Source organism: Dromiciops gliroides, chromosome 2 (genome assembly GCF_019393635.1).
Source record: "Dromiciops gliroides isolate mDroGli1 chromosome 2, mDroGli1.pri, whole genome shotgun sequence".
Taxonomy (NCBI): Eukaryota; Metazoa; Chordata; class Mammalia; order Microbiotheria; family Microbiotheriidae; genus Dromiciops; species Dromiciops gliroides.
Genome location: NC_057862.1, coordinates 888,010 through 912,946, shown reverse-complemented (window position 1 = coordinate 912,946; position 24,937 = coordinate 888,010). Strand labels below are relative to the sequence as shown.

Here is a 24,937-nt window from a genome sequence, read left to right as displayed (position 1 = left end):
CAGCCCCATCCTCAGTGGCCCTTCCTGTTCTTTTTGTAAACTGGAACTTCTCCTTGTCTGAGCAAACTGACTCGGAATAGAGAAGAGATAGGCCGTCTGCCCGTCATCTGTGATCCTCACCCCTTTTGCCTCTACCTCTTTACCCAGGAGAACTTGAAAAAGTCCCCGTGCTCAGCCGCCTGACTCCCACCCCCACACCCGCGCAGACCACGGATGTTGTGCCACTTCAGCTGCGTCTCCGCTGCCACCTCCATGTCTGCCTCCTTTGCCCTTCCAGGCCTCACCCATTATCCGTCGGCCTCATTTGTTCCCCATGTTTTTATATCGATCTCCTTGGACATATTTCCCTTCTCTCTTCAGATTCATTCTCGAGAGGCCTCCGGTTCTCCTGGGTCACCTTCCTCTGTTTAATTTTTGTCAACAGGACCCGATGACATTTTTGAAATCTGTCCTTTCCACATTTAGAGTGCACATGGTCAGATGCTCCCTGCCAATGCGTATGATGAGATGGAGTATCCCACCTCCTCCTTCCTCCCACAAGGTGCCCAACATCTCCACCCACACAGCAATCATGAGATTTAGTGTTTCCATCATAGAGATGAAAAAAGTGAGGCTCAGTATGAGACAAGCTTGGAATCCAGGGTTCCTGACTGACACTCCCTTTGCTTCTCCAAGGACAGGAGCAGAAGGAAGGGGAGGAAGGAAGTAGGGTAGACTGCTCCTTGCCTGTAGGGATGATGTCTAAGGACAGGAAGACAAGAGGGTGACCTAGCTGGCCCTCCTAGGTCCCCTAGGGAGGGAGGGTGCAGGGTGGGGTGAGGTAGGCCAGGGCAGGCCGGGGCAGGAAGAGAAGCTCTCACAGAAGGATGCTTCAGGAAGACCAGAGAGCCCAGGCCTTACCTGGAAAAGCACACTTGGAAGACGTGGGAGCAGCAGGAAGGATGAGATGAAAGAATGTTTAGATGTGCTTGACTTGTCCCTCTGCATCTGGCTAATTGCCATGAATATGAATTTCATACCTCATCCTGCATTTCTATCTGAGTGGCCAAGAGGGAGGTTAGGGATTGCAGAAAATAATTGTTTTGTCAGCGGGTGATGTTAGCAGTTGTCTCTTTAGTGTCTGGAAAACAGGGTCATATTGCCTCCGGGCTTCAGGTCAAATGGAGGCATGGGACTGGGGGGGGGGGTCGGTGAGCTCCTGAGCTGGGGGGTTGGAGAAGTTTGCTTTTTCTCCCCCACTCTTCTCCAAAATAGTCTTATGGTTGGTGACAGAGAGAGACACCCATTAGAGCCCAAAACAGGGACTCTATTTCCCAGGATTGGATCTCACTGGCAGCAACAAGGATTGATAGGGCCCAGTACGTCCTGGTACCTGAGACATAAGGCAACAGAAATCTCTGTGACAGGGTTGTAATGGTCTTCACATTTTACCCTCTTTTATGGATTAAAACAAACCCCAAGAAAGCCTAGAGACCCTTTGGTTGTTTGCTCATTTTCCCTAAAATCTGTTCATTCTCAGGTCCTTCCTGGTGTCTCCTGGGTGGGCCCGGCGATGCTGAGGTCTTCATACTCCAAGCGCAGGACATCATCCTGGGCAGGAGTAACTTTGTCCCTGGGCCCTGGTGTGGGCTGCCTGCCTGTGCCTAGTGCCCGGGCAGTATTGTATCAGGGGCAAGACTCAGCACACAGCTGCAGATATGGGGCTAAGTGTCTATTTGGGCCATGGGTGAAGCATCTCCCACTCCACACCCTCTGTGCTACAGCACTGTGTGGCTTCCCCAGCCGAGCCTTCTTTTTTTTTTTAAGTGAGGCAGTTGGGGTTAAGTGACTTGCCCAGGGTCACACAGCTAGTAAGTGTCAAGTGTCTGAGGCCCGATTTGAACTCAGGTACTCCTGACTCCAGGGCCAGTGCTCTATCCACTGCACCACCTAGCTGCCCCCCCCCCCCCAGCCGAGCCTTCTAAGCCTAAGGCCAAGAATGAGATGCTCCCGGCTTGGGCCCAAAGAGGCTGGAGCACTTGTGTACCCAGGAAGGTCCAGTCGTGGGGAATCCTGCCCTAACTGGAAGGATTCCTCCCTTTTCCCTCCTTCATTGGCTCATTAATAAACCCCACCTGGAATCCCAGGCACGAGGCTAATTAGGGTTCACAGAGGATACTCAGTGCGAGGGGCAGGGGAAGGTGATTTATTCTAACCCACTCAAAGAAATGGATCACCGGAAAGCCTCCCAGCGCCTACTAAGCCACTAAGAGGTCCCTGGGCCTAACAGGGTGTACAGTGTAAGGGGCTAAAACTCTAGCTCTACTATTTCAAGTCTAATGAGTAGTCGCCAACAAATTATAAGCTTTAGCAAGAGTATTTAAGTGTCTAAGTATTTATTAAAGAGCATTAGGATCAGAGAGAAAGGTAAAAATCTATTTCTAAGAGACCCCATCATCTGACCTGCCATGGCGAGGTCAGGAACCAAAAGAGGAAAAAGCCCTCTGCCAGCGTCCACTTCCTACTTCCTTTCCTCCCAGAAATGGGAGGCTCTTCAAGTTGATTGGCTGGTAGCTTTGATAGACAGTACCCACGAGCAAACGTCACTTCCTGATGCCAAGGACCTTGACCACATGGCTTGCCCTCAGATGCCTTCTCCTCATGGCAGAGCTTTCCTACAGTAGCTCTCCAGCAGGGGGCACCATTCCAATTGTTACAATAGCCTTCAGTGGCACAGATTGTGCCAAGGGTTACAAACATCTGGCAGCATGGGAATGGAAGCTGGGGTCCTGCCACTCTACCAGTCACATCTCTCACTTGAGCCCCACAGTGCCCGGGCTCTGGGCAGGTGAATGGGCTGTGCCTCTTCTTGTTGGTGGCCCTCCTCTCCCCTGAAGATGCTTCCCCTCCCGAGGAGAGCACAGCCACCTAGCGCCCAGGTCTCTCATACTCTGGAGCACCCAGGCTCAAGTCCTCTGAGCCCCCTTCAACTCTTCAATGAATGAAAGAGCATTTGTTAAGCGCTTCCTCCATGCCTGTCATTGGGTTAAGGGCTGGAGATACAACTAGAAGTCAGGACAATTTCTACCCTCAAGGGAAGGGTACATACACACAGGGGCAGAAGGTTGGCGGCTAGGAAGTCCCACAGAGGGTCTTTGGCTCCACAGGGAAATCGAGTCATGTGGATTTCCTGAACTGGTCCCAGAGCTAGAGGAAGGGAGGAAGGGGTTGGGCCGCCAGAGAGCAGCATTCTAGGGAGCCAGGGTCAGGGCTAGAGGTGGGCAGAAGCCCGGGGTCTCAGCAGGAAGGTGGTGAGGGGCCTGGATGGAGGCTGAAGCATGGATGTAGCCACTGCCCACCCCAGGCAGAGGCTGAACTCGTTTGGTTCTGCTGGTTACTTCCCAAGCATTTTTCAGGGTCACCTTTTCTCTTCTCAAGGGCTCAGTACCAGACTGCAGACCCTCATCACCTCCTCTGCACAGTTAGCACCACGAATCATCAGGGAGTGACCATTACCCTCTAAGAGGCATTGCCCTGCCCTGGACTTTCACACTCACAGAACTGGACAGTCCTGAGCAGGAATCCCTCTATGCCGCTCCTCACATGGTGTCCTCCAATGACCGTGGAAGACTTCCAGTGAGGGGAAGCCCACCCTCTCTGGCGACAGATTATGTCCCTGGCAGACAGCTCTGACTGTTGGCAAGGCTGGCTGCACCAGTGTGGGGGCAGAGGAGAGAAAGGGGCATACTTGAGAGATGTAGCAAAGGTGAAATCACCAGGCCTTGGCAACAGCTTGGATGTGGGGGGCGGGCTGAGAGGAATCTGGGATGGCCCTTAAGTTGGGAGGACGGGGGTGAACTCTACAGTAATAGGGAAGGTGAGGGAGTGGGAAGGGCTAGGGGAAAAGAGAATGAGTCTCCTCTGGGAGCTGTCCAGTCTGAGATGTCGGAAAGGCGACTTTAGAGGCAAGACTGGAAGTCAGCAGAGATTTGGGGGGGGGGGGCGGGAAGGGAGATCTGAGAATCCTCAGTTTAGACATAGTCATTGGAGCTGGAGCATCCCGGGACAGGGCCCTGAGGGGCACCTCGGGTTAGAGGGTGTGGCCTGGAGGAGGAGCCACAAAGGGGCAGAGGAGAACTGGGCGGGAGGAGGGAGTGGCCAACAGTGTCCAAGGCTGCAGAGAGAGGAGACTGAGGACTGAGAAAAGGCCACTGGCTCTGGCCACTTGGAGAGAGCCACGAGACTGAGGGCGGGGTTGGGAGAGCTAAGAAGGGAGTGGGAGGAGAGAGAGCCCGCTGCTTTAGCAAGTCATTTCTTTTTCCTTTCAGTTCCCTCTCTTCTTTGATCTTAAGTATTTCTGATTTGGGGTCAGGTCGAGGCTTCAGTTTCATGGCTTTTCTAGTTTTTGTTAGGTGAATGATCTTTGAATCCCCATTTCTTCATTTGTAAAATGGCCCTGAAGTTGGGAGCACGGGAGTTCAAATCTCACCTCAGACACTTACTAGCTTTGTGACCCTAGGCAAGTCACTTTACCCCAATTGCCTCATACATCGGGGCCATCTCCAGTTGTCTTGATATATATATCTCACCAATTCACCCAGATGGCTCTGGAGGAGAGAGTGAGGTTAGTGACCTTGCACAGTCCTGCCTCACTAAAATCCAGTTCAGTGCAGGTCATGACATCACCTCCTGATGTCATGGTCCTCTTCAAGAATGAAGGACAAAGAACAACAACAAAATGGAGATAACAATTCAGGGCATGCATATCTCACAGGGCTGCAGGAAGGAAAGCCGTTTGGAAAGGCCTCCCTAAGTGTGACTACAATCCAACTTCTTTTTTTCTTTTTCTTTTTTTTCCCTCTTTTGCAGGGCAATGAGGGTTAAGTGACTTGCCCAAGGTCACACAACTAATAAGCATCAAGTATCTGAGGTTGGATTTGAACTCAGATCCTCCTGAATCCAGGACTGGTACTTTATCCATTGCACCACCTAGCTGCCCCCTACAATCCAACTTCACCAGCCTTTGTCAAGCAGCCCCTTTATGCAAGGCGGGTCCACCCAGCCTTAGGAGCAGCGGGCTTCATGAGCTGTTCTGCTTCAGATGCTGGGTCCTCCCAGAAGGCTGTGCTCCCTTTATCTGGGCCTGGGGGGGCAGAGTTGGAGGCTGGCGTCCAACCTTCACACCTAAGCCCCACAGTCACATGGCAAAGTTGGACAGGTTCACTCCCTGGAGGTGGAAATCTCCAGGGAAGTCCCTTGCCAGTGGAGCCCTGAAAGACAGCCCTAGGCAGCAGCAGCAGCAGCAGCAGCAGCAGCAGCAGCCGGCACCGCTGCAATGATCTCCTAGGAGCTGAGCTTTGAAGGGAGCCAGCGATTCTGAGCAATAGAGGGGAGCATTCCTGGTGGGGAAGGCCTGGACAAAGGTGCAGATGTGGAAGGTTCAGGACACAGTGGGAGGGGCAACAAGGAGGCAGATTTGCTGGACCAGAAAGGGCTGGACAGTAAGGTTCTGGCCATGGTGTGAAATAGGTTTCTATATTGATATTCCAGGCAATGGAGCCTGGGGCCTGGAGTCAGGAAGGCCTGAGTTCAAATCCAGCCTCAGGTACCTGTGGTAAGTCACTTTATCACTGTCTGCCTCAGTTTCCTTCCCTGTAAAATAAAGAAACCAGAAACCTCTGCCTCCCAGGGTTGTGGGGCTCAAAGGAGACAATAGTGTTGTATAGAAAGGCTCTGGACCTGCCCCAGGCCTTGGCTTCTCAGCCCACACTCTCTGATCTCCTTGACAATGTGCTTCTCCGGTCACATGTAACCAGCCACATGGTGATCCTGGGCACCTGCACCTCACCTCCAGCTGTGCTCTGCCCACCCCCTCACCAAGTAGAATTCTCTGCAAAGCCCACTGAAGGGCACAGGAGCTACTCCTTCCCGGGCTGCAGAGCTTGGGTTTGGGCCAGAGCAGAGTCTGCCCTTGATGGTGTCGTCTGTGGCAATGGAGTCAGGGAGCGCCCTGTTTTACCTGCTGGGCCCCGCTTTGGATTCATCACCAGATGTGCCATCATTGAGCTGTGTTGTGAGAGGGCCTCTGGTCCCCAGTGAGGTTCGGGGCTTCCTGAGATCCAGACCACCCTCATACAGAGCTGGACACAGGGCTCAAAAGCTCTCGGGGGTTCTCCATTGCCTGTTGGCTGATTGTGGCATCCAAGGCCTTCCATCCCTCGCCCCAGGCTGCCTCGGCAGGCTCCTGCTCCTTGTTACATCCCACCTGGACCCTATGATCCTTCCTGCTCTCTCACTTGTGTCTTTGCTCAGGCCGACCCCCAGACCTGCACTGGGCCTTCCTGCCTTCCCTCCACCTCTCCGAATCTTTCTTTTTTTAAGGGTCAGCTCAGGTGCCATGTCTTCCAGGAAGCCTTCCCTGATGCGCCCACATGCCCACAGCTGAACAGGACCTCTCCCTCTGGAAATGTGTCCTGGCCCTTGGGCCACTCCTTTCCTGACTTCCCTCTCCCTCAGCCAGAGTGCAGGGCCTGGCATGTAGCAATGCTTCCTATTAATGTGGTGGCATCCCTTGTTTGCTTGGCCCACGTTCTAATCTGCGTCCTCTTTCTTAGATAACCATCCCCTATCTGATTCAAGCTGGGCCTGGTGGAACTTTTTTGCTGGCTGTTTTCTTTGGCAGGCTGTCTACACTGGTTCTGGGCCTTTGTCTTTGTGTATGTGCGCACCACATTCTGGCTCTGGGCTCTCCGCAGGGTCCCTCTTGGGCGCAGGTGAGAGGTAGCAGCTGTTGGCTCCTGCCACGGAGAGCAAGGCCCTGCAGAGGGCACAGGCAGCAGCTCCACACCGAGCCTGCCTTCTCCCTCTGTGGCACAGAGACACCAGCCAGACACCTCAGGAATTTGATGGGCAGAGAGACCCCCTGAAAGGTCCCCATTTACTACCCAGGGTGAACAAGACTGGGGGAGTCAGCACAAGGGCAGGTGTCTCAGGCCCTAGTTCTTTTGTTTTTAGCCGGCCAGCCACTCCTGTTCATCCCACTCCTCCTGTGTCAGGCGCGGCAGCTTCCTGTTCTGGGTCTGGCCTGTTCTTCAAGAAGGTGGCCCTGCTGGCTCTCAGGTGTCCAGCTGGCCCATCTGGAGCTGGCCCACTTTTCATGTACAGACACTGCCTCTAGCCTGGAAATACTGTACTTGGCTCAGCCATGGTCTGCTTTAACCCAATTAAGTGGCCTGAGGGAGTCTTAGGAGGAATCGGGGTGCTCTATTCCCCCCCCCCAGAGCTCTCCAACTTCTTACTCAGAAGAGGCTTTAGCCTCATGGTGGGCCAAGAGACTTAGCTCAGTAAGAGTGGGAAAGCTGTACCTTCTGGAAGGTCCGGGCACTGTCCCTGCCTAACCCTGTGGCTCAGCAGGATGCACCATCCCACCAGTCTTGATTTATTCCCCGTGAACCTCAGGCGAGCTGGGGCTAGCCTGGCACGGCCTCTGGGCTCCAGGGGCCAATGCCCTCCCTGCCTCTCCCTAGGCACCTGGAATAGCAGGTTGGGCACAGTGACCCTCCAGCCCCCTCTTGCTCTCAGTCTCGGAGCCTGGCTATCAGTGCGATGAACGAGGGCCCTCTGGGGGACTGGGGACACTGGCTATGGACGTAAATGTGGGCTTGGGGCAGCCACGGTTGAATGAACCTCATAAGCCACTACTGCCCCTTTCAAGTACAGGCCTGGGCCTCCAGGGTTTGTTTTCTCTAATTTAGCTGAACACAAACTGGGTTCCCTTTTAAGGCAAGACTCTAATTAAAATGAAAAGAGCACACTGGGAAGGCTCCTGTTTAAATATTTAGAGCATGTAATCGCTGACATCTGGCCAGCCCTGGGTCATTCTGGAGACGAGCTCAGTAATGAGCACACTCCCTCCTGGGAGCCTCCCAGAGGGCAGCCGGAGGGCCTTGCAGCCCTGGCCAATGCCAACCCCCCACAGGATTCGTCCCCAGCTCCTTTATGAGCAGGGCTCAGCGGGTTCATGGCTGGAGAGCCAACTGTAGCCCTTCTTCACCTGGACCCTCCAGTCAGCTCTCTGAGGCCAGAGGCCCTGGTCTTGTCCACCTTGCTCTGTGTTGGCTGTCTTCCTGACCCTCAGCCTGGCCCCTGGTGTGAGCCGCAGAGGCAGCACTGCCCCCTGGCACCACCCTCCCAGCTCACTTTCCCCTTTCCCTTCACTGGGCATCTCCTGCCCACCTTGCCACATTTCAGCCCATATTGAGACAGTTTAGTGCAGACATTCATGAAGTGTCTGCTGTGTCCAGACCTTATCATCCAATAGGGTAGAAGGCAGAGACACAGTCAAAGGAAATGGCTCTGGACATGGCAGGGTCAAGAGGAATGGCCTGAGACATTCAGGTGGGAAGGTGTCATGTTTGACAGGACAGTTAGGCAGGGCTTCAGGGAGGAGGCGGCTAATGACTTTCATCACCCCATCACCATCACCGCCCCCTGGCATTTTGAGATGTCTGAGAGGCAGTTGGAGATGGGAGATTGGAGGTCAGGGAAGAGGCTGGGGCAGGAAAGGGAGATCTGAGAATCATCAGTCTAGAGATGATCATCAAATCCATGGGAGCTGAGATGACTAAGGGAAGTAGTGTGGAGGGAGAAGAGGAGGACCCAGGACAGAGCCCTGGTTAAGTGTGATGCTGAGGAAGATCCTGCAAAGAGGCAGAGGAGGAGGGGGTAGAGAAGGAGGAGGAGAACAAGGAAAGCAAGCGCTGTAGGGTGTCCTGAAAACCTAGAGAGCAGAGGACACTGGAGAAGAGAGTGACCCACAGTGTCCAAGGCTGAAGAGAGAGAGGTCAAGGAGAATGAGGATGGAGGAAAAGACCTTTGGATTTGGCCACTCATACATCACTGGTCACTTTGGAGAGGGCAGTTCTAGTGGAATGATGGGATTGGAAGCTGGATTGTAAGGGTTAAGAAGAGAGTGAGGGGGAGAAGGTGGAGGCACTGATTGTAGACAGGTGTCAGAAATAACAAATACAAAGAATGGCAGTGTGGGGCAGTCACAGAGTGCCAAGCTCTCCACAGACATGAGTGGTGGTGGGTGCAATGTGAAGTGGGACATGGCAGGCATCAGCAGACGACATAAGAAGTAGAGTATCTACCATCTGAAAAGGAGGTGGTTTGTAGTGAGAATGAGGGTCAGCTATCCCTGACGGACTCTCCAGAGTCTGCTCTGGTACCGCCAGAAGAAGGAAGATGTCCAGCTCTTGGGTAGGCGAGTGGGGGGAATGGCCCCAGCCTTGGAAGTGGGGATGGGTGATGATCTGCTCCTCTGCAGGCAGGTCTTTGGGTTTGAGGGCCCTGAGCAAACCTGGTTTGTGGTCCCTCATCCCAACACTCTACACCCTCAACTCTCCCTAGTGCCTGCTTATCCCCCCCCTCCCCCGCCCCGTCTGTTTCTTTCTAATGATGATTCTGCACTTTCGGTCCTGAGCCAGGCTTCAGGTGCTGCCAAAACATTTGGGGAGAAAGAGAGCCAAAGGCAGCATGTTGGGGACACTTGGCTATGGATTTTTCCTCAGAAAGATGTCCACGTCTTTGTCGTGCAGGACCGCGACTGTGAGCTGCAGGGATGTCCCATAGCTGTCCATGGGTCCTGGGCAAGCACCTGTGGCCCAGGAGCTCTGGCCGGGGCCAAGCTTGGGGCTGAAGCCCCTGGGGCACAGAGCGTGGCAAAGCAGGCAGGCTGGGATCCTTCCCACAGAGCCTCTCACGGGGAGTGTCTGAGGGACTGAAGATGGGACAAAAACAGTCAGCCTCCAGTCAGGGGCCAATTTTATCTTGGTAGTCACACACTCCCCAGGGATGAATGGGAGGAAAGCAGATCTGGCATCTGCCACGAAGTGATGCTTTTCTGCATAAAGAGACCTCTGCCTTTGTTGGACTGAGATAGAGAGGACTCTGTTTTAAGCCTCTCACCCAGATGGGCATCATTGGGCTTTCCTCTCTGCTGTAACTGGTCAAGACTTCTTCCTTGGCCCTTGGTGACGCCCCCTCCCCAAGTTAAACTCTTCTGAAGGGCGTTCCTCAGGAGCTGAGGAAGGGAAGGGGCTCTTTCCTCCTTCCTCATCACCTCCTGAAAACAGAGGCGGGTATTTTTAGCAGCAATCTCTGTGCGCCATTTGTAGTTAATACAGGTACCTCTGGCTGGGTCACCATCGTACCTGGATCCAGACTCAGGGAGAGCTCTGTGGTCTTTGAGTGCTCTTCAGCATTAGGACCCCCTCATGGGAGGAAGCATGGCAAGGAGGCAGAGAGGCTTGGTTTGGGCTTGTCCCTGTAATGAAGAGGGCACCCAGTGTGTCAGAATCCCCCTCATCCGGCTGAAGCAAAGGAGAGAAGAATGGCAGGGGCGGGAAGCCCGGGCCTTCCCTCCTTCCGGAGTGTTCCTGGGGGTCAGATGGGGTCAGGTCATGCTTAGGTGTTCGGTGGTCTCTGCTGCTCTCAGGGTAGAGCACAACTCCCTGGTCCTGCCTTCCAGAGCCTGGGCAGACCTCTCCACACTGAGTTGTCATCAGTCTAGTGTTTGGTCCCTTTTCTCCACAAACTGGCCCGCTGATCTCCTTGTGCCACGTTCCATTCCCTGGCCCCATGTCCTCCCTCTTTGCCTCCAACCCTTAGAACCCCCATCTTCTCTCAAGGTTTGGCCCAAAGGCTGCCTCTTGTGAAAAGTCTGTCCTGTACCCTAGCCCCGTGGTTATTGCCCTCTCTATCTTCAAATGATTTTGTATTTACTCCTCTGCCACAAGTTGGGCCACCACCCCTCTCCCCAGGGGAAAAAACAGAACAAAACTGGCATCATTCCAATCATTACACCCTTGAAGTCAGGAGCAGCTTTTAAATGTTTCTCAGTCTCCCCAGCCCCTGACAGAAGACTGGGAAGATAGAAGGAATCTAATAAATGTGTGTGGAACCAAACTGCCTCCCTTGGGGACTGTTGTCACATCAATGTATCCTCCAGGGGAGGGGGTGGCTGGATGATTTCCTAAGTTCTGCCCAGGCCTGGATATGAGGAAAACAGTCTAGGCTTACTAAGTCCCATGGTGGCCACCCATCCCAGCATCACTGACTCTCAGAGCTGGAAACGGCCTCAGGGGCATGGTGGCCACTAGCTGTCCCGGGCTCTACCTCATCTCTGGCAAGAGCATCCCTCGGTGCTTTGGGGCAGCTTTTCCTTCTATTTAGTCCCCAGAGCCGACTGGAGGAGCCTGGGGGCTCTACTCAGAGCTCCTGCCAACAGGATGCATGAGGGCGCTCTCAACCACTGACAGATCCATGAGTAAAACTGCCCATCCCCCCTTTCCATCTTCTCCACAGTAGCAGCCTGAGAGACTGTGGAGTGCTCTGCTGAATTCTAGGTAATCTGGAGAGTGAGAGCCTTCCCTGGGGGATGGGGGGCAACCAACAAGATCTGTAAGAAAGGGTGATGGGATGAGGGCAGCTGAGCTACTCTTGATGCTGCCAGGCTGGTCCTGGAGGATTTCCACCTCCCTTTTCAGACTTACTGACCCTCGCTTTCACAACCTGGCCTAGAATTGATGCTGAGTCACACTCAATAGGCAAAGTCAATAAACCCCCATTCCTAGCACTGGAGGGTTTGTGTTCCCTGTCATGACCCTTCAGACAACCCTAGGAGGCTGATGCTACTGGGCAGTCCATTTTACAGATGGGTAGACTGAGGCTGGAATAGGGTTGAATGACTTTTTCAGGGAATGCCTGATGAGGGAGGGCCTGATTTCTAGACCAGTGCCTTGTCAATTATGCCACAGAACAGACTGCTTCAGGAGGAAGCGAGTTCCCCTCTTGGATGGAGGCTTCTACAAAAGGAATGCTTGGGCTTGGTGGCCTCTGAAGCCAGAAACTGACTACAGCAACCTGGGCCTAGAGCTGTCATTTCAAAGTCGAGAAAACTGAAGTCAAGGGAGGGAGGTGACTTGTCCAAGGTCATATGTCAGGGTGAGAGGGTGGATTCGAATCCAGTTCCTTGCCCCCAAAGCCAGGGCTCTTTCCACTTTTCCTGGCAGGGTCCTTTCCAGTTCTGAAATGTAGGGATCTCTATTTGTCCCTCCAAAACCCCTTGGGGAGAACAACTTCTCTTCCAGATGCCCCTCCAGGATGGGGCCAGCAATTCAGATTCTTCAGCCTGTTCTGAAACTTAACTCATCAGTGACGCCCTCCAGCATTGTCTTGGATGAATGGCGCTCGAAATGCCTCTGATGATTAGGATGCATCTGGATCTATTTTAAATTAAAGCTGAATTATGCTCAGAAAAAAGGAAAAGAAAAGAGAAAAAAGAACCTTCTTCCCAGGAAGCCAGTAAGGACCTGCAGCAAAGACATCCAGAAGGGAAGGGAGCTGCTTCCTTTCCGGGACCGAGGGGCCAGGAAATGCCTCACCGTGGAGCTGGTCAGCACCGCAGCCTCCCTGAAGTTGTCACCTTAGTGTTCTAGGACAAAGCTCACACTGAGTCAGTCAGCTCTTCCTCTGTGGACCATAGGGCAGCACAGGGCACCTCTGGGTCTGTCCTTCTGCCCTTGGGACTGGAGAGGCCTGGCCTGGGTGGCTGCCCACAGAGAGACCCTGGGTGGACACAGTAATAAGTGTGCTCTCTAATTTTGTGGCGACTTAAGGAAGGGTCTTAACCCTCTGGGAAAGTCTTGCACTGGGAAAGAGGGAGACCCTGATTATTCCTGAGAATGACTACCAGCAAAGGGTGGACTGAGATCAGGACCCTGCTCAGAGAGTCCATCCCCAAGGCACAGAGTCAGTGTAGAGAAACAAATCATAAACGAGACAATTGGCTCCCTCAGGGAGCTTCTGCCTCCTCCTAGGGAAACATAAAGGCACAAAGAGATGCAAGGGGAATGGGAAGAAGGAGAAGCCAACCAAGGTGGGGCTGGGCCCCTTCTACAGGCAGAGGCACCTGAGTGGAGTTCTACCCCGAGGGCCGAGGTGAGGAGGGCTCCCCTCCCAAGCACAGGACCCGCCTAGGTGACTATGGTGACCTTTCACGAATAGCAAAAAGTCCACTTTGATGGGGTTTAAGGAGCAATCATGCAGGTGTCAATTGAGTCTGGGCAGGTGGGTGGGAGCCAGTGGATGGAAGGTTTTAAATGCCAAGCAGAGGACTTCACCTTTCATCCCAAACACACCACAGACCTGTGGAAGGACTGGACTTGGGCCGGTGACAGAGTCAGGCCTGGGCCTTCACAGGAACATTTTTGCCTCAGTGGAAAGTGTGATGGACAGGGCAGGAACTGGAGGCAAAAGGGAGGCTCTGACATTAGTCCAGGTAAGAGGCAATGGGGGGCTAGGCCAGGGAGAGGCCCACGTGAGTGGAACAAAAAGGGCAGGATTATGGAGTTAGGGACCGGGGGTGGAAGGACCAAGGGGCTGCCTCCGGAGATGATGAGTTCCCCATCCCTGGAGGTCTGCAGCCATGTGGGAACAAGGCCTTCAGTATATTTCCAGGTTGGACCAGATGCCTCAGAGGGCCCCTCCCAGCTCAGGGCTTCTGGGATCTGTCAGGGACACCAACATTCCCAGGCCTGCTCTGTCATGGGTGGATGGGCAGGAGGGGGGGGGGGAGTGGCTCAGTGAGCTTGGTAACTTCCTGAAGGTGGGTGGCAGGGGCCGAGCTCCAGGGGGCCACTCTTGGCTCTGGTCTAAACCGGTGGATGGCAGACATGGGATCCTCTGCTCTGGTGCCTTCCTCAGTTCTTCTATTCCCTTCTCACCCATCTCCCATTTCTCCCCCCACAACCTTCATTCGCCAGCTCACCTAGCGCCCTCCTAGAGCCATCCCAGCTCTCCTCTCCGGGAGCCCAGCAGGCGTCTCCTACCTAATACCCCACCCTCTCCAAGCCACCCTCCAGCCCGGCTCCTGGACCCTTTCACCCCCTTGGTGGGCTCCTGGACCCTTTCACCCCCTTGGTGGAAGCCCTTTGGCTCTTGGCTCTCCCGTCTTGCCAGGCTGGCTTTGCTTCCTCCCATCATCCCCATCCCGCTCTGCTAGCTACAGTGCAACCGGGCGATGCGGTCCATGGGCCTGGAATGCCGACGTTCCTGGCCCTCCCCAGGCTGGCCTCCCAGCCCGACATGCATCACATTGCCCTCCACACTCTGCATCCCAGTCTGCATTTCCAGCTCAGGCCGCTCTTCTCTCTCCTGCCTGCTCCGCACACCTAGAATGCATCCCCGTGACTTCCACCAGGCAGAATCCGAAGGGAGCTTCCTTCGAAACTCTGCTCAGGTAGCCCCTCCTCCAGCAAGCCTGTCCAGATCCTGCCAGCTCTTCGACTCCTCCCTCCCCGGCCAGTGCGCTCCACAGCCTAATCTCTGTGCTGTGGTTTTCTCCAGCAGACTGTAGGCTCCCTGAGGGCAGGACCTGGCGCACAGAATGTGCTTAATGAGTTTGCCGGCTGAATGGCGGCCCCAGAAGGATCTCCATCTTTGGCCCAGGCGTCCGAAGGCCTAAGTTGAATCCCCGTCACAGGCTTCCCTGAGCCTACGAGCCCAAGTTCCCTCATCTGGCAGATGGGTATATTTGGCGTACACTATTGCGGATGGTGACCAATAATACCTAGGCTGAAGTGTCAGGGCTTCTGGACTGGAGTCTTGTAGCTCTCACGTGACCTATTCTTCCGCAGCCGCTGGAGCAGGTGCTCCCTCCTCCGTCCTCCCGCCTCCTCCCTCCCACCCCCTCCCCGCCCCTCCCCCAGCATTGAAGAGCAAACCCCTCTAAGAGTGATCACCTGGCCACGTGCTTTGTCATCCCCGAGTTGGCCAGAGTGGCCCAGGGAGGGCCACTGTGAAGCAGATGGCAGGGAGCAGGTGCCCCGGGGGAGAGGAGGGGAGGGGGAGAGGCGAGGGAGAGATGGATCCCTGGCCCTCCTGGAGGGGGATTGAGAGCTGGGGCGGGAGGCAGGGAGAGCGCTGACAAAGGGCTGCACAGTACTCGGGATCCTTCCTCACGCTGGCGCATCCCCAGATAGACTCGAACTCACGGACCAGTGACCCAATCGGGCTGCCGCTTCCCCAGTGACCACTTAGGGCGGCCCCAGCTCGTTAGCTCAGGAGGCGAGATGAGCTCGTTTGTCCTGAGGCCATTGTCTTCTTGCTGAGCCATGAGAAACAGCCCCTCGTCTTTCCCTTTGTAAAAGCCTTCTTCCCAGAAGGTCGTTGCATCCGTGTGTCTCCATCTGACCTAAAATCTTCCCCATTAAGTCTCCACAGGGTCTGGGCGAGAAGGCCAGCCTCCAACTCCATTATTTAAATGAAAGACAATCCAGTAGACATTTATTAACTGCCTTATGCGCACACACAGAACTGTACTTAAAGCTCATTTATTGTCTTGTGAGGGGCAGAATGCTCTGGGCCCCCCTCAGAAGCAGGAATCCGTGGGGAAGCCGGGGGCATCTGGAGCTCAGAAGAACTGGTCCCCCAGACTTCCCATTTCTAACGTGCTAGTGAGGGCCGTTCCCTGCCCCCGGCCTTGGGAAACAGGGCTCAGGACCAAGGCGACCTGCGGGACTCAGCTTGGACAGTTTGCTTCATGACTGCTTGCGGAATTGAACAGCATTTATCCGTGCCCCATCCAGGAGCCAGAGGGCTCATGTCTTGGGGATATTGAGACAGAGTGCCCAGAAAGAAACGTCTGCCAAAGCACACTTAGGCGCTGGGCTCCCAGGATGGGTTGGAATCTGATACTGGTCAAATGGGAGAGGACTGGGAGGTGCGCCAGACGGAAGCTCCTCCACAGACATGGCACTGCATTGATAGGGGTGTGCTGGGCACCAGGCGCTGTCCTGGGTGGTGAGGGAACAGTGCTGTCCCCCAGAAGCCTCCATTCTCTTGGATGAGGGCAGAGCCGGTAACAACACGAACAAAGATAAAGAAGCACAAAGTCTTTTCAGAGCAAACCCAAAGTCATTTCTGGTGGAGTAAAAGTGCTGGGAGCAGATTCTTGAAGGGACCTAGGGGCTCCAAGAGGAGGGGCTCAGCCTCCCAGCCATAGTGGATGGCCAGAACTAAGAAGCAGGGGCAGTCTTGAGAAGGCCAGTGGGGCTGGAGCTGATAGTGGTTGAAGGAGAGTGATGGACCAGGAGCTTGGAATGATAAGGCCAGGTTGTGATGTGTTTTAAATGCCAGAGGAGTGTGCATTCAATCCCAGAGACATAGGGAACCAATGATGCTTCTTGATCAGGTTAGGCCTCCACTTCTGGACTTCCATTTGGCCTCAGTTATCTCCAGTCAGGGGCCAATTTTATCTGGGGGGGGGGCGGAGGCTGGTAGCAGGAAGACCAGTAGGAGCCTCTTAGAGTGACCCAGGTGAAATGTGACATGGTCCCCAAAAAGGGTGTCATCTTGGTGGTATGAATGTGAAGGGAAACTCAGCGAGGGGAGTAGGGAGTGAGAGGGAAGAATGCAGGTCAACTCTGAGGTCATGAACCAGAGCAACTAGAAGGATGGTGGTGACCTTTGGGTGATTAATGTGGCATGAAGGAAGAAGAAAAGGCCATGGGGTAGAAGTAGAACTGGGGAGAAAGGGACTGGGGGCTAGCTGGATAGTGGAGATCTTTGGGTGGCTAAGTGGTACAGAGGGGCAGGGATTGGGGGCAATGGCTGCGTGTATGTGGAAGTCCCTCAGTATAAGGTCAGGGGTTTAGGGGAAGAGGAAGGCTGTGAGGTAAGAACTTGAAAATAGAGGGGAAATAAGCTGGTAGCGAGTAGATTACTGCCCCTTAGATGTGAATAGGTTGGGGGGGGGCAGTTAGGTGGTGCAGTAGATAAAGCACCAGCCCTGGATTCAAGAGGACCTGAGTTCAAATTCAGTCGAAGACACTTGACACTTACTAGGTATGTGACCCTGGGCAAGTCACTTAACCTTTATTGCCCCACCAAAAAAAACCACAACAAAAAAAACAACAACAAACACAAAAACAACAACAACAAAACAGGGTCAAGCAGAGGGTGAATGTTTTGTGTCTGGGGGTGGGATTTAGGCTCCCGTCCTCCTGGATCCAAGGCAGGTGCTTTGTCCACTGTGTCACCTAGCTGCCCCATGATGACATCTTGAAGATGTGGATAGGGTAATTGGAACACTAATGCATTGTTGGTGGAGCTGTGAACTGATCCAACCATTCTGGAGAGCAGTTTGGAACTATGCCCAAAGGGCTATAAAGCTTTGCATATCCTTTGACCCAGCAATACCACTATTAGGTCTTTTTCTGTTTCTTTTTTTTTCTCTTTTTCTTTTTTTTTTTTAGTGAGGCAATTGAGGTTAAGTGACTTGCCCAAGGTCACATAGCTAGTAAGTGTTTAGTGTCTGAGGCCGGATTTGAACTCCGGTACTCCTGACTCCAGGGTTGGTGCTCTATCCACTGTGCCACCTAACTGCCCCAGGTCTTTTTTCCCAAAGAGATCATAAAAAAGGGGAAAGGACCCACATGTACAAGAATATTTATAGCTGCTCTTTTTGTGGTGTCAAAGAATTGGAAATTGAGGGGATGCCCATCCACTGGGGAATGGCTGAACAAGTTGCGGTATATGAATGTAATGGAATATTATTGTGCTGTAAGAAATGATGAGCAGGTGGATTTCAGAGAAACCTGGAAGGACTTACATGAACTGATGTTGAGTGAGATGAGCAGAATCAGAACATTATACACAGTATCAACAACATTGTGTGTTGATCAAGTGTGATAAACTTGATTCTTCTCAGCAATACAATGGTCCAAGATAGTTCCAAAGGACTCATGATGGAAGATGCTCTCCAAATCCAGAAAAAAAAAAAGAATTGTTGAATCTGGATGTCGATCGAACCATACTATTTCTACTGGGATTTTTTGTTGTTGTTTTTCTTTTTTGAGGTTTTTCCTTTTTGCTCTGAGTCTTCTCTCATTACATGACTAATGCAGAAATATGTTTAATGTGATTGGACATATATAACCTATATCAAATTGCTTGCTGTCTTGGGGAGAGGGTAGAGAGGGGAGGGATGGAGAAAATTTGAAAAATTTGAAACTAGAAATCTTATAAAAACAAATGTTGAAAATTGTCTCTAAATGTAACTGGAAAATATTAAAATATTTATATGGGAAAAAAGAAGATGTGGATAGGGTGATTAACTTGGTAGGTGGAGTCAGCCTCAAAGGAGGCAAGATTGCTAAAGGTTGATGGTGTAGGGAGAGTCTGGAAGTAGCATTGAGTGGGAAGGAGTCTTGGTCCATTGTGTTAGCCATGAGAGATGGTACCCTCAGCAGTCTGAGAAAGGAGGGGGTGTTACCTGGAGGGGAGCCAGGTCTCTATCAGTGCCAGAGATGGAGTGAGCATCAGAAGAACAAGTCTAGGATGGAGGAAAGTTTGTTAACAATAATTAAGGACAACAATTAGCATTTGTATAGTCCTTCAAGGTTGGCAAAGCAATTTGCATATATTAACTCAATTGTTAACAACTGAATGGGAATTGCCGAGAGCACTGTGGGAAGGGATGGCAGAACTGGGTTGGGATTGTGAAGCATGGGTGCACAGGGCTGGAAAGGTACCCCCATCATAGGATTGGGATCTAGCTCTTGCTTTGCTAGCCACAGCTTCTATATCACCAGAATTAGGGGATGGTGAGATGGGACTCTGTGAACCACAGGAAGTGACCTTTTCATTGGAATTCCCATATTCAAGAACCCTGAGTAGGTAGAAGAGAATTGGCTCTGGTGTCAGAGGTGCTGTGAATGTCAGAAGGATCAGTGTCTGAGGCTCCAGCCCCAGGGGATCTTGGAGGGGTCTGAGCCTCAGGTCTTAGTAATGGCTCCAGTCCCACAGTGGAAGCTTTACCCAGTCGAGATGACACTGGCTTCCTTGTTGTTCTTCAAACTAGAGACTCTCTGCTCTGAGCATTCTCACTGGCCATCCCCTATGCCTGGATTTCTTTGCTTCCTCATCTCTGGCTCATGGATGCCTTGTCTTCCTTCAAATCTTCTGATGCTCACTCCATCTCTGGCACTGATGGAGACCTGGCTCCCCTCCAGGTAACACCCCCTCCTTTCTCAGACTGCTGAGGGTACCATCTCTCATGGCTAACACAATGGACCTAGAGGAGAGTCAGCAGACTCCTTCCCCCTCAATGCTACTTCCAGACTCTCCCTACACCATCAACCTTTAGCAGTCTTGCCTCCTTTGAGGCTGACTCCACCTACCAAGTTAATCACCCTATCCACATCTTCTTTTATCCCATATAAATATTTTAATCCCTCGGAATTCTAATGTCTTCCCTCTGTTGATTGTTTCCTATTCATTCTGTGTATAGATTAATTGTACATGTGTGTTTGTATATTGTCTCTGCTGTGAGACTGTGAGCTCCTGTAGGGCAGGGACTGTCTTTGGCCTTTCTTTGTGTCTCCCGAAATTAGCCCAGTGCCTGGCACATAGTAGGTGCTTCATAAAAGGTGATTGACTGATTTTCCTGACAGAGCCAGCTGAATGGTCATGGAGAGCAATGGTGGTATTGTACTGAATAGGGAAAGAGTTGGGATAGACTCTGGGTCAGGAGGTTGTGGTAGTAGTGAGTGACACTGATGGGGGCTTACAGGAGGAGCATTCTTCCTTTGGAAGGTACCAGTAATCTGCAGTCCTGAATCTGGATAGGTTGTGCCCAGCCTTTGTCAAAGTCCTTTGCTTTTGACTCATCAGAGTCTAAGGAATTTGGGGTCAGCATCATTCTCTGAGCTGCTGTCACTTCATTACCATTCTGTAACTAACTGGTTATACTGAAAGGATAGTACAAGCTCTCACTCCTAATGACAATTATATCTAGCCAGCCAGGCAGCCATCTATCTGTCCATCTACTTATCTATCCATCTGTCTGTCCATCCATCCATCAGTCTGTCCATATATACATCCATCTGTCCATCTATCTACCCACTTATACATCTATCTATCCACCTCCTTATCTATCTATCCATCCATTCATCCATCTATCTGTTTATCTGTCTGCCCATCTATCCAGCCAGCTATCCATCTGTCTGTCCGTCTACCTACCCTCCCTTCTTCCCTCCACCTCTCCCTCTCTGCCTCCCTCCTTTCCTCTCTTTTTTCCTCCTTTCCTCTCCCTCTCCCTCCCCCTCTCTCTCTCTCCATCCATCCACCCACCCACCCATCAGTTTCCTCACATGTAAAAAGAGAATGATACCACCTACTTCGAAGGGCTGTTACATGTGAAACCATGAAGTCAACATGCTTTGCAAATTTTAAAGTTTGTCACCCATTTCTAACCCTGTTGTATATACCTACACACATACACATATATGTACTTAACACTTTAAGCAGTGACACTCTCCAGTATAAATAGGTGCTACCACCCAGAAGCTTGTTCTGAAGAGGCCTGGCTATAGGGCTGCTGTGGGCCAACTTCCTGGTGCCTGAGGGTAGTCGGACAGTCACAGACCATTCACCTGCTTAATAAGAGGAAGTGCTTACAAATATGGCTGTTCTCTTATGTATTGCTGCATGGGCTTGGGCTAAAAGGAGCACTAATGCAGTGATTAGGGTTTTGGGGGTGTTGTTGACTGAAAGTCTATGTTTTTGTTCAGTTTCAGGATAGTTTTGTCTTCCTAACCCAATTCTTTTCTGGCTTCTTCCAGGATCCTGACCAACAACAAGATCTTGGGAGTGAAGAGTGGGGCCTTCATGGGTTTGCCATCTCTGGAGAGACTGTGAGTACCTGAGCAGCCCCCTGCGCCTCTTCATTTGGTACTCCCAGGGTGGGGTGGGGAGACATAGACAACCTTCAGCAGGGTCCCTGAGCAGGAGGAGCAGAGGGGGGTCTGTGGCAGGCAGCATGGGTCACGGTGGTGGTACCAGGCTCTTCAGGCATTGGACCTAGCAGGAAACCCTAGGAGAGAATTGAGGGAGAAGTCAGCAGCTAAGGAAGCTGAGCAGGGACCCCCTGACACAGGGGTGGGATACTTTGGAGCCCCAGTATCTGCCACCTATCCACTTGGGGTCAACCTGAAGCTAGGCTGAGAGGACAGTGAGGCTGGAATATTTGTCAGAGGGCATGGAGTGCCCTGGAGGTACCATACCATCTGAGAGGAAGGGAAGGCAATGGTTGCTATACCATGTTCAGTCTCCAGCTTCAAGTAGAGGTGGGCAAAGCCCTTGGTAGAAGCTGGCAGGGGGGAGAGAGGGAGGGGGCTTGGAAGGTGTTGAGGTGTTCTGAGCCTGGAAGTCCTGGGTCCCTCAGACATTTGCCAAGAGCAAACCCCTCATTCTCTCGGCACCTCTGTTTCTTCACTGGTGAAACTCATAAGGTTGTTGTGAAGCTCAGATGAGGCCATGGATATGAGGTGGTCAGCAAGCTTCCAGGTACAAGTCCTGAGTCTCCAGCAAACCCATAAGACTCCAGGATAAATAAGGAAACAGAGCCATTGCCAAGCACCTACGGTGGGCCAGACACTATGCCACAAATCCACGAGCTCAAGAGAAGCCCTTCCCTCAAAGACCTGACATTCTAATGGGAGAAGACAAAACGTGGTGGGAAGGGGGAGTGCGGCATGGCATGAAGATGGCTGGGGGAGGGGTGGCTCCTGATATCTATGATGTAGTGACTACTGTGGCCTTCTGATTGCCTGGGAGGGATGCAGTAGGTAGTGACAATCACAGCAACGGAATGGTCCCTAAGAGCCACATGCCTCCCTCCTCTTCAGCTGGACGGAATTTGTTCAGAGGGATGAGTCCAGATGAATCTCTTGGAGCCTCAAGAGAGGGAAGTTCCTAACAAGGAGGCTGGGGTGGCTTCTCTGCCTAGCCTTACATTTATATCTCCCTCCTGGCAGCCACCACTCTTTGTGGTTGAGGCAAAATTCCACTTACCAGAAACTTCTGGATAATGAAACAGTAAAATACATCATCGTGTCTGTGAATAGACAAGCACAGGGAGGGGAATTGGGGAAAGAACCAAACTCTTCTTGGGATTTCCCCCAGCCTTGGTTTTCTCTTCTGAGATAACTGTCGAGCCGATGACCCTCCTCAGTCTCTGCCACAGCTCAGTCCTCCCTTTTTCATCAGGAATCTCTCAGAATTCAAACCTTCTAAATCTCCCCTCATCCTTCATCCAGGCTCCTGGGGCCTCCAACTGTGCCTTTGATCCTTTTGAGAAGGTGGAGGTTCACTCTTGTTCCCACTGTTTGAGTGTTCTGACTTAGCAAAGGCAATTCCTTCTAAGCATGTGTGTGTGTGTATGTGTGTGTGTGTGTGTGTGCGCGCGCGTGCTCGACCCATGGAGCCCTGCCCTTACATGAGAGACTTAGAGTTCCTCTGAAGAAAGATGTGCATGTGGGAGTAGACATTAAGCCCCACAGGAGTGAACCATGGGCTGTGGCCCCCAGGAAGGCTAAGCAATCTTCACCTGCCTAAAGAGAAGTGAGGAGCTTGGGATTTGAAAGGGGAGAGTTCCCTGCTCTTTGCCCTCTGCCCTGGCCACACAGCACCTGGGGTGTTGTGTGCAGCATACTGTAAGGGGGAGAGTGATAAGCTGGGGAGCATCCAGGAGATTGCTAGGTCAGAGGGCAGAGAGATGACTGAATGCTGGACAGGAGCACTTTAGGGAGGAAGACACTGGCCTGGAGAGATCAAGGGACTTCCTCAGAGGCACACATGCAGCAGGTCATGGGCAAGCAGAATTTGAACCCATGTCCTCAGATCCCAAGTCTAGGTGACTTCATGTTGCACCCCATTGCTCTGGGTCAGCTGAAGAAACATCGAGGAGAAGAAGAGACTCAGGGAGGACAAGGATCTGAAGGGCTGCTGTGTCCCAAAGGGATCCCCTGTGCTCTGTGGCCCCAGAGGAAAGAACAATAGCTAGATGGGGCAGAAGGGTCAATGTCGGCTTGGTGTCTGGGGGATCAAACTTCGTAGCCACCCGAGCTGAGCCCAAGGGGGATGGTAAGCCTCGGGAGGGAGGGGCTCCCCCTCCCTGGAGCCCTTCCAGCAGGGGCCGGGTCCCCCTTTGCTGAGCATGTGGTCGGGAACTCTTGTTCTGCCCTGGCTTGGTCCAGATGGGGGCCCTACTACCTTCCCTCTTCAGTTATGGGCGCCCTCTCCTTGCTTCTGCGATGCTGGTGTCATCCCTCCCCTCCCTCTTCTCCCTTGGTGGCTGCACTTGGCTCATTCACTGGCTTCTTGGCCTCCCAAATGTGGCTGTTTGCTTGGATTCTGCCCTCAGTCCTGTTCTCTTAGGCCTATTCCCCTCTTCAGGATCTCCCCTGCTCGAGGGGCCTCTGGTCTCCTTTTTATGTGAAGCCCCGTCCCCCAGTCCATGCTGCCATCTACTCAGACAAGTGCAACAAGCCATAATGTGTGAGCACGAGGATAAGCCGACTGTTGTGGAAGGCAGAGGGTCAGCCCACTAAGGGGAAGTGCAAGGGAATTGTGCTGGTCGGGGTTGGCAGCTTTGCTTTGGGACTGTGTCATTCTGGCCAGGTTAAGAAGGAAGCGGTGAGGGATGAGCCCTAGTCCCAGAGCCCACGTCTCCAAGCTTCACCTGGCTTTGTGCCTGTGACCAGCTCTCCTCGGGGGCTGCTGGGGCTCCCACCTCTCCTCTGCCACCAGTCCTGTGGGTGCTCTGGCACTGGCACTGCTTGGCCCTGCTCTTCCCCACTTCAGGCTCTAACTACTTTTCTCTGGACCCTTCCCACAGCCTCCTCCCTGGTCTCCCCCTCTATATATGCTGTTCATCCCCCACGGGTGCATTCCCTTCAGATAGAGCCTTCTCAGGAGCCTCCCGGAGGAGCCCATTTAAGCCCCCACAATGAGATTCCAACTGTCCTTCACTGCCATCCCCCATACCCCTTCTGCCTCCCCCAAGCTGGCCACCTCTGCTGAGCCCCAGTGCACCTCAGGGAGCACAAGTTCGCTGTGCCTTTGCTGCTGCTGGTCTCTGTGACCTTAGACCCCGTCTAGTCTCATGAGAATCCCGTCTACCCTTTCTCCAACAAATGCTTCTCCAGCCTTGGCTGGAGACCCTGAGTGATGGGAAATTCACTGCCTCTGGTGGCACCCACACCCCTTTTTTCTACCTCTCCCTGCTTGAGGTATTCTTACCCTGAGCCCAAATCGAAGCATGTGTTTACGAACAAATGGTGGGTCTTGTGCTGTAAGGGATGCCTGAATTACTAACTGGATTCCCAGAGAAATTTAATAGGCAGAAGCCAGCAATTGTAAGCCCCTTGAGGAAGCACTGTTGTTATCTCCACAGCTGCTTCTTCTTACTCTTACCTCTGCCTCATGGAGCTCCCATGTGGCTTGGGGGCACTGGGGGCATGGGGGCATGGGGCATTGTGGTTTGGCTGGAGGGTCCCCCTGTCAGATATCCGTACAGTACAAATCTGCTCTCCTGGCAAACCTTGAACAGACAACAGTTACCTCCTGTAGGTCAGAAGACCTCTCTTACCACAGGACAGAGGGAAAAGGGACTGTCCCGGTGCCTGCAGGGAGGCACTTCTTCACTCTGGGAGCCATGCACAGAGTCACCCCTGGCTTCTAGATGATCTCAGCAGCGTGAAGACTTCCCCACGAATAGGCTGCTTTTATACAAAGAGAGTGATGGACGCTGGGTCGTTTCAACCTCGCTGAACTCTGAAGCTCAAGTCTGTAACGGAAACAATATAATGTTTGAGTAACATGGAAACTAGAAGCCTCACAGAGACTGTAGGCAGCAGGAAATGCAGGCGTGCGGTTAGTGAATGGAAGGAGAAACCCATCCGGGCTGGCTGCTGCATGTCTTCTTGAAACATCCTTGACACATAAATTACGGGAGTGGAAGGAACACTCGGCAATTCTGCATTTCTAAGGAGGCTGGTTATGAAGTGAACACCCACACATCTCCTCCCCTCCTCCTCCCTCTCCCCCTCCT

The 24,937-nt window shown here is 52.7% G+C and overlaps 1 protein-coding gene across 1 annotated transcript in view; it reads left to right on the top strand.

Moving 5' to 3' along the window:
• ADGRA1 (adhesion G protein-coupled receptor A1) overlaps positions 1 to 24,937 on the top strand; it is a 299,237-nt gene that overhangs the window by 24,620 nt on the left and 249,680 nt on the right. The window contains exon 2 of the mRNA XM_043988669.1: positions 20,667 to 20,738. Within this exon, the coding sequence (XP_043844604.1) occupies positions 20,667 to 20,738 (72 nt within the window). The remainder of the gene's footprint in view (positions 1 to 20,666; positions 20,739 to 24,937) is intronic.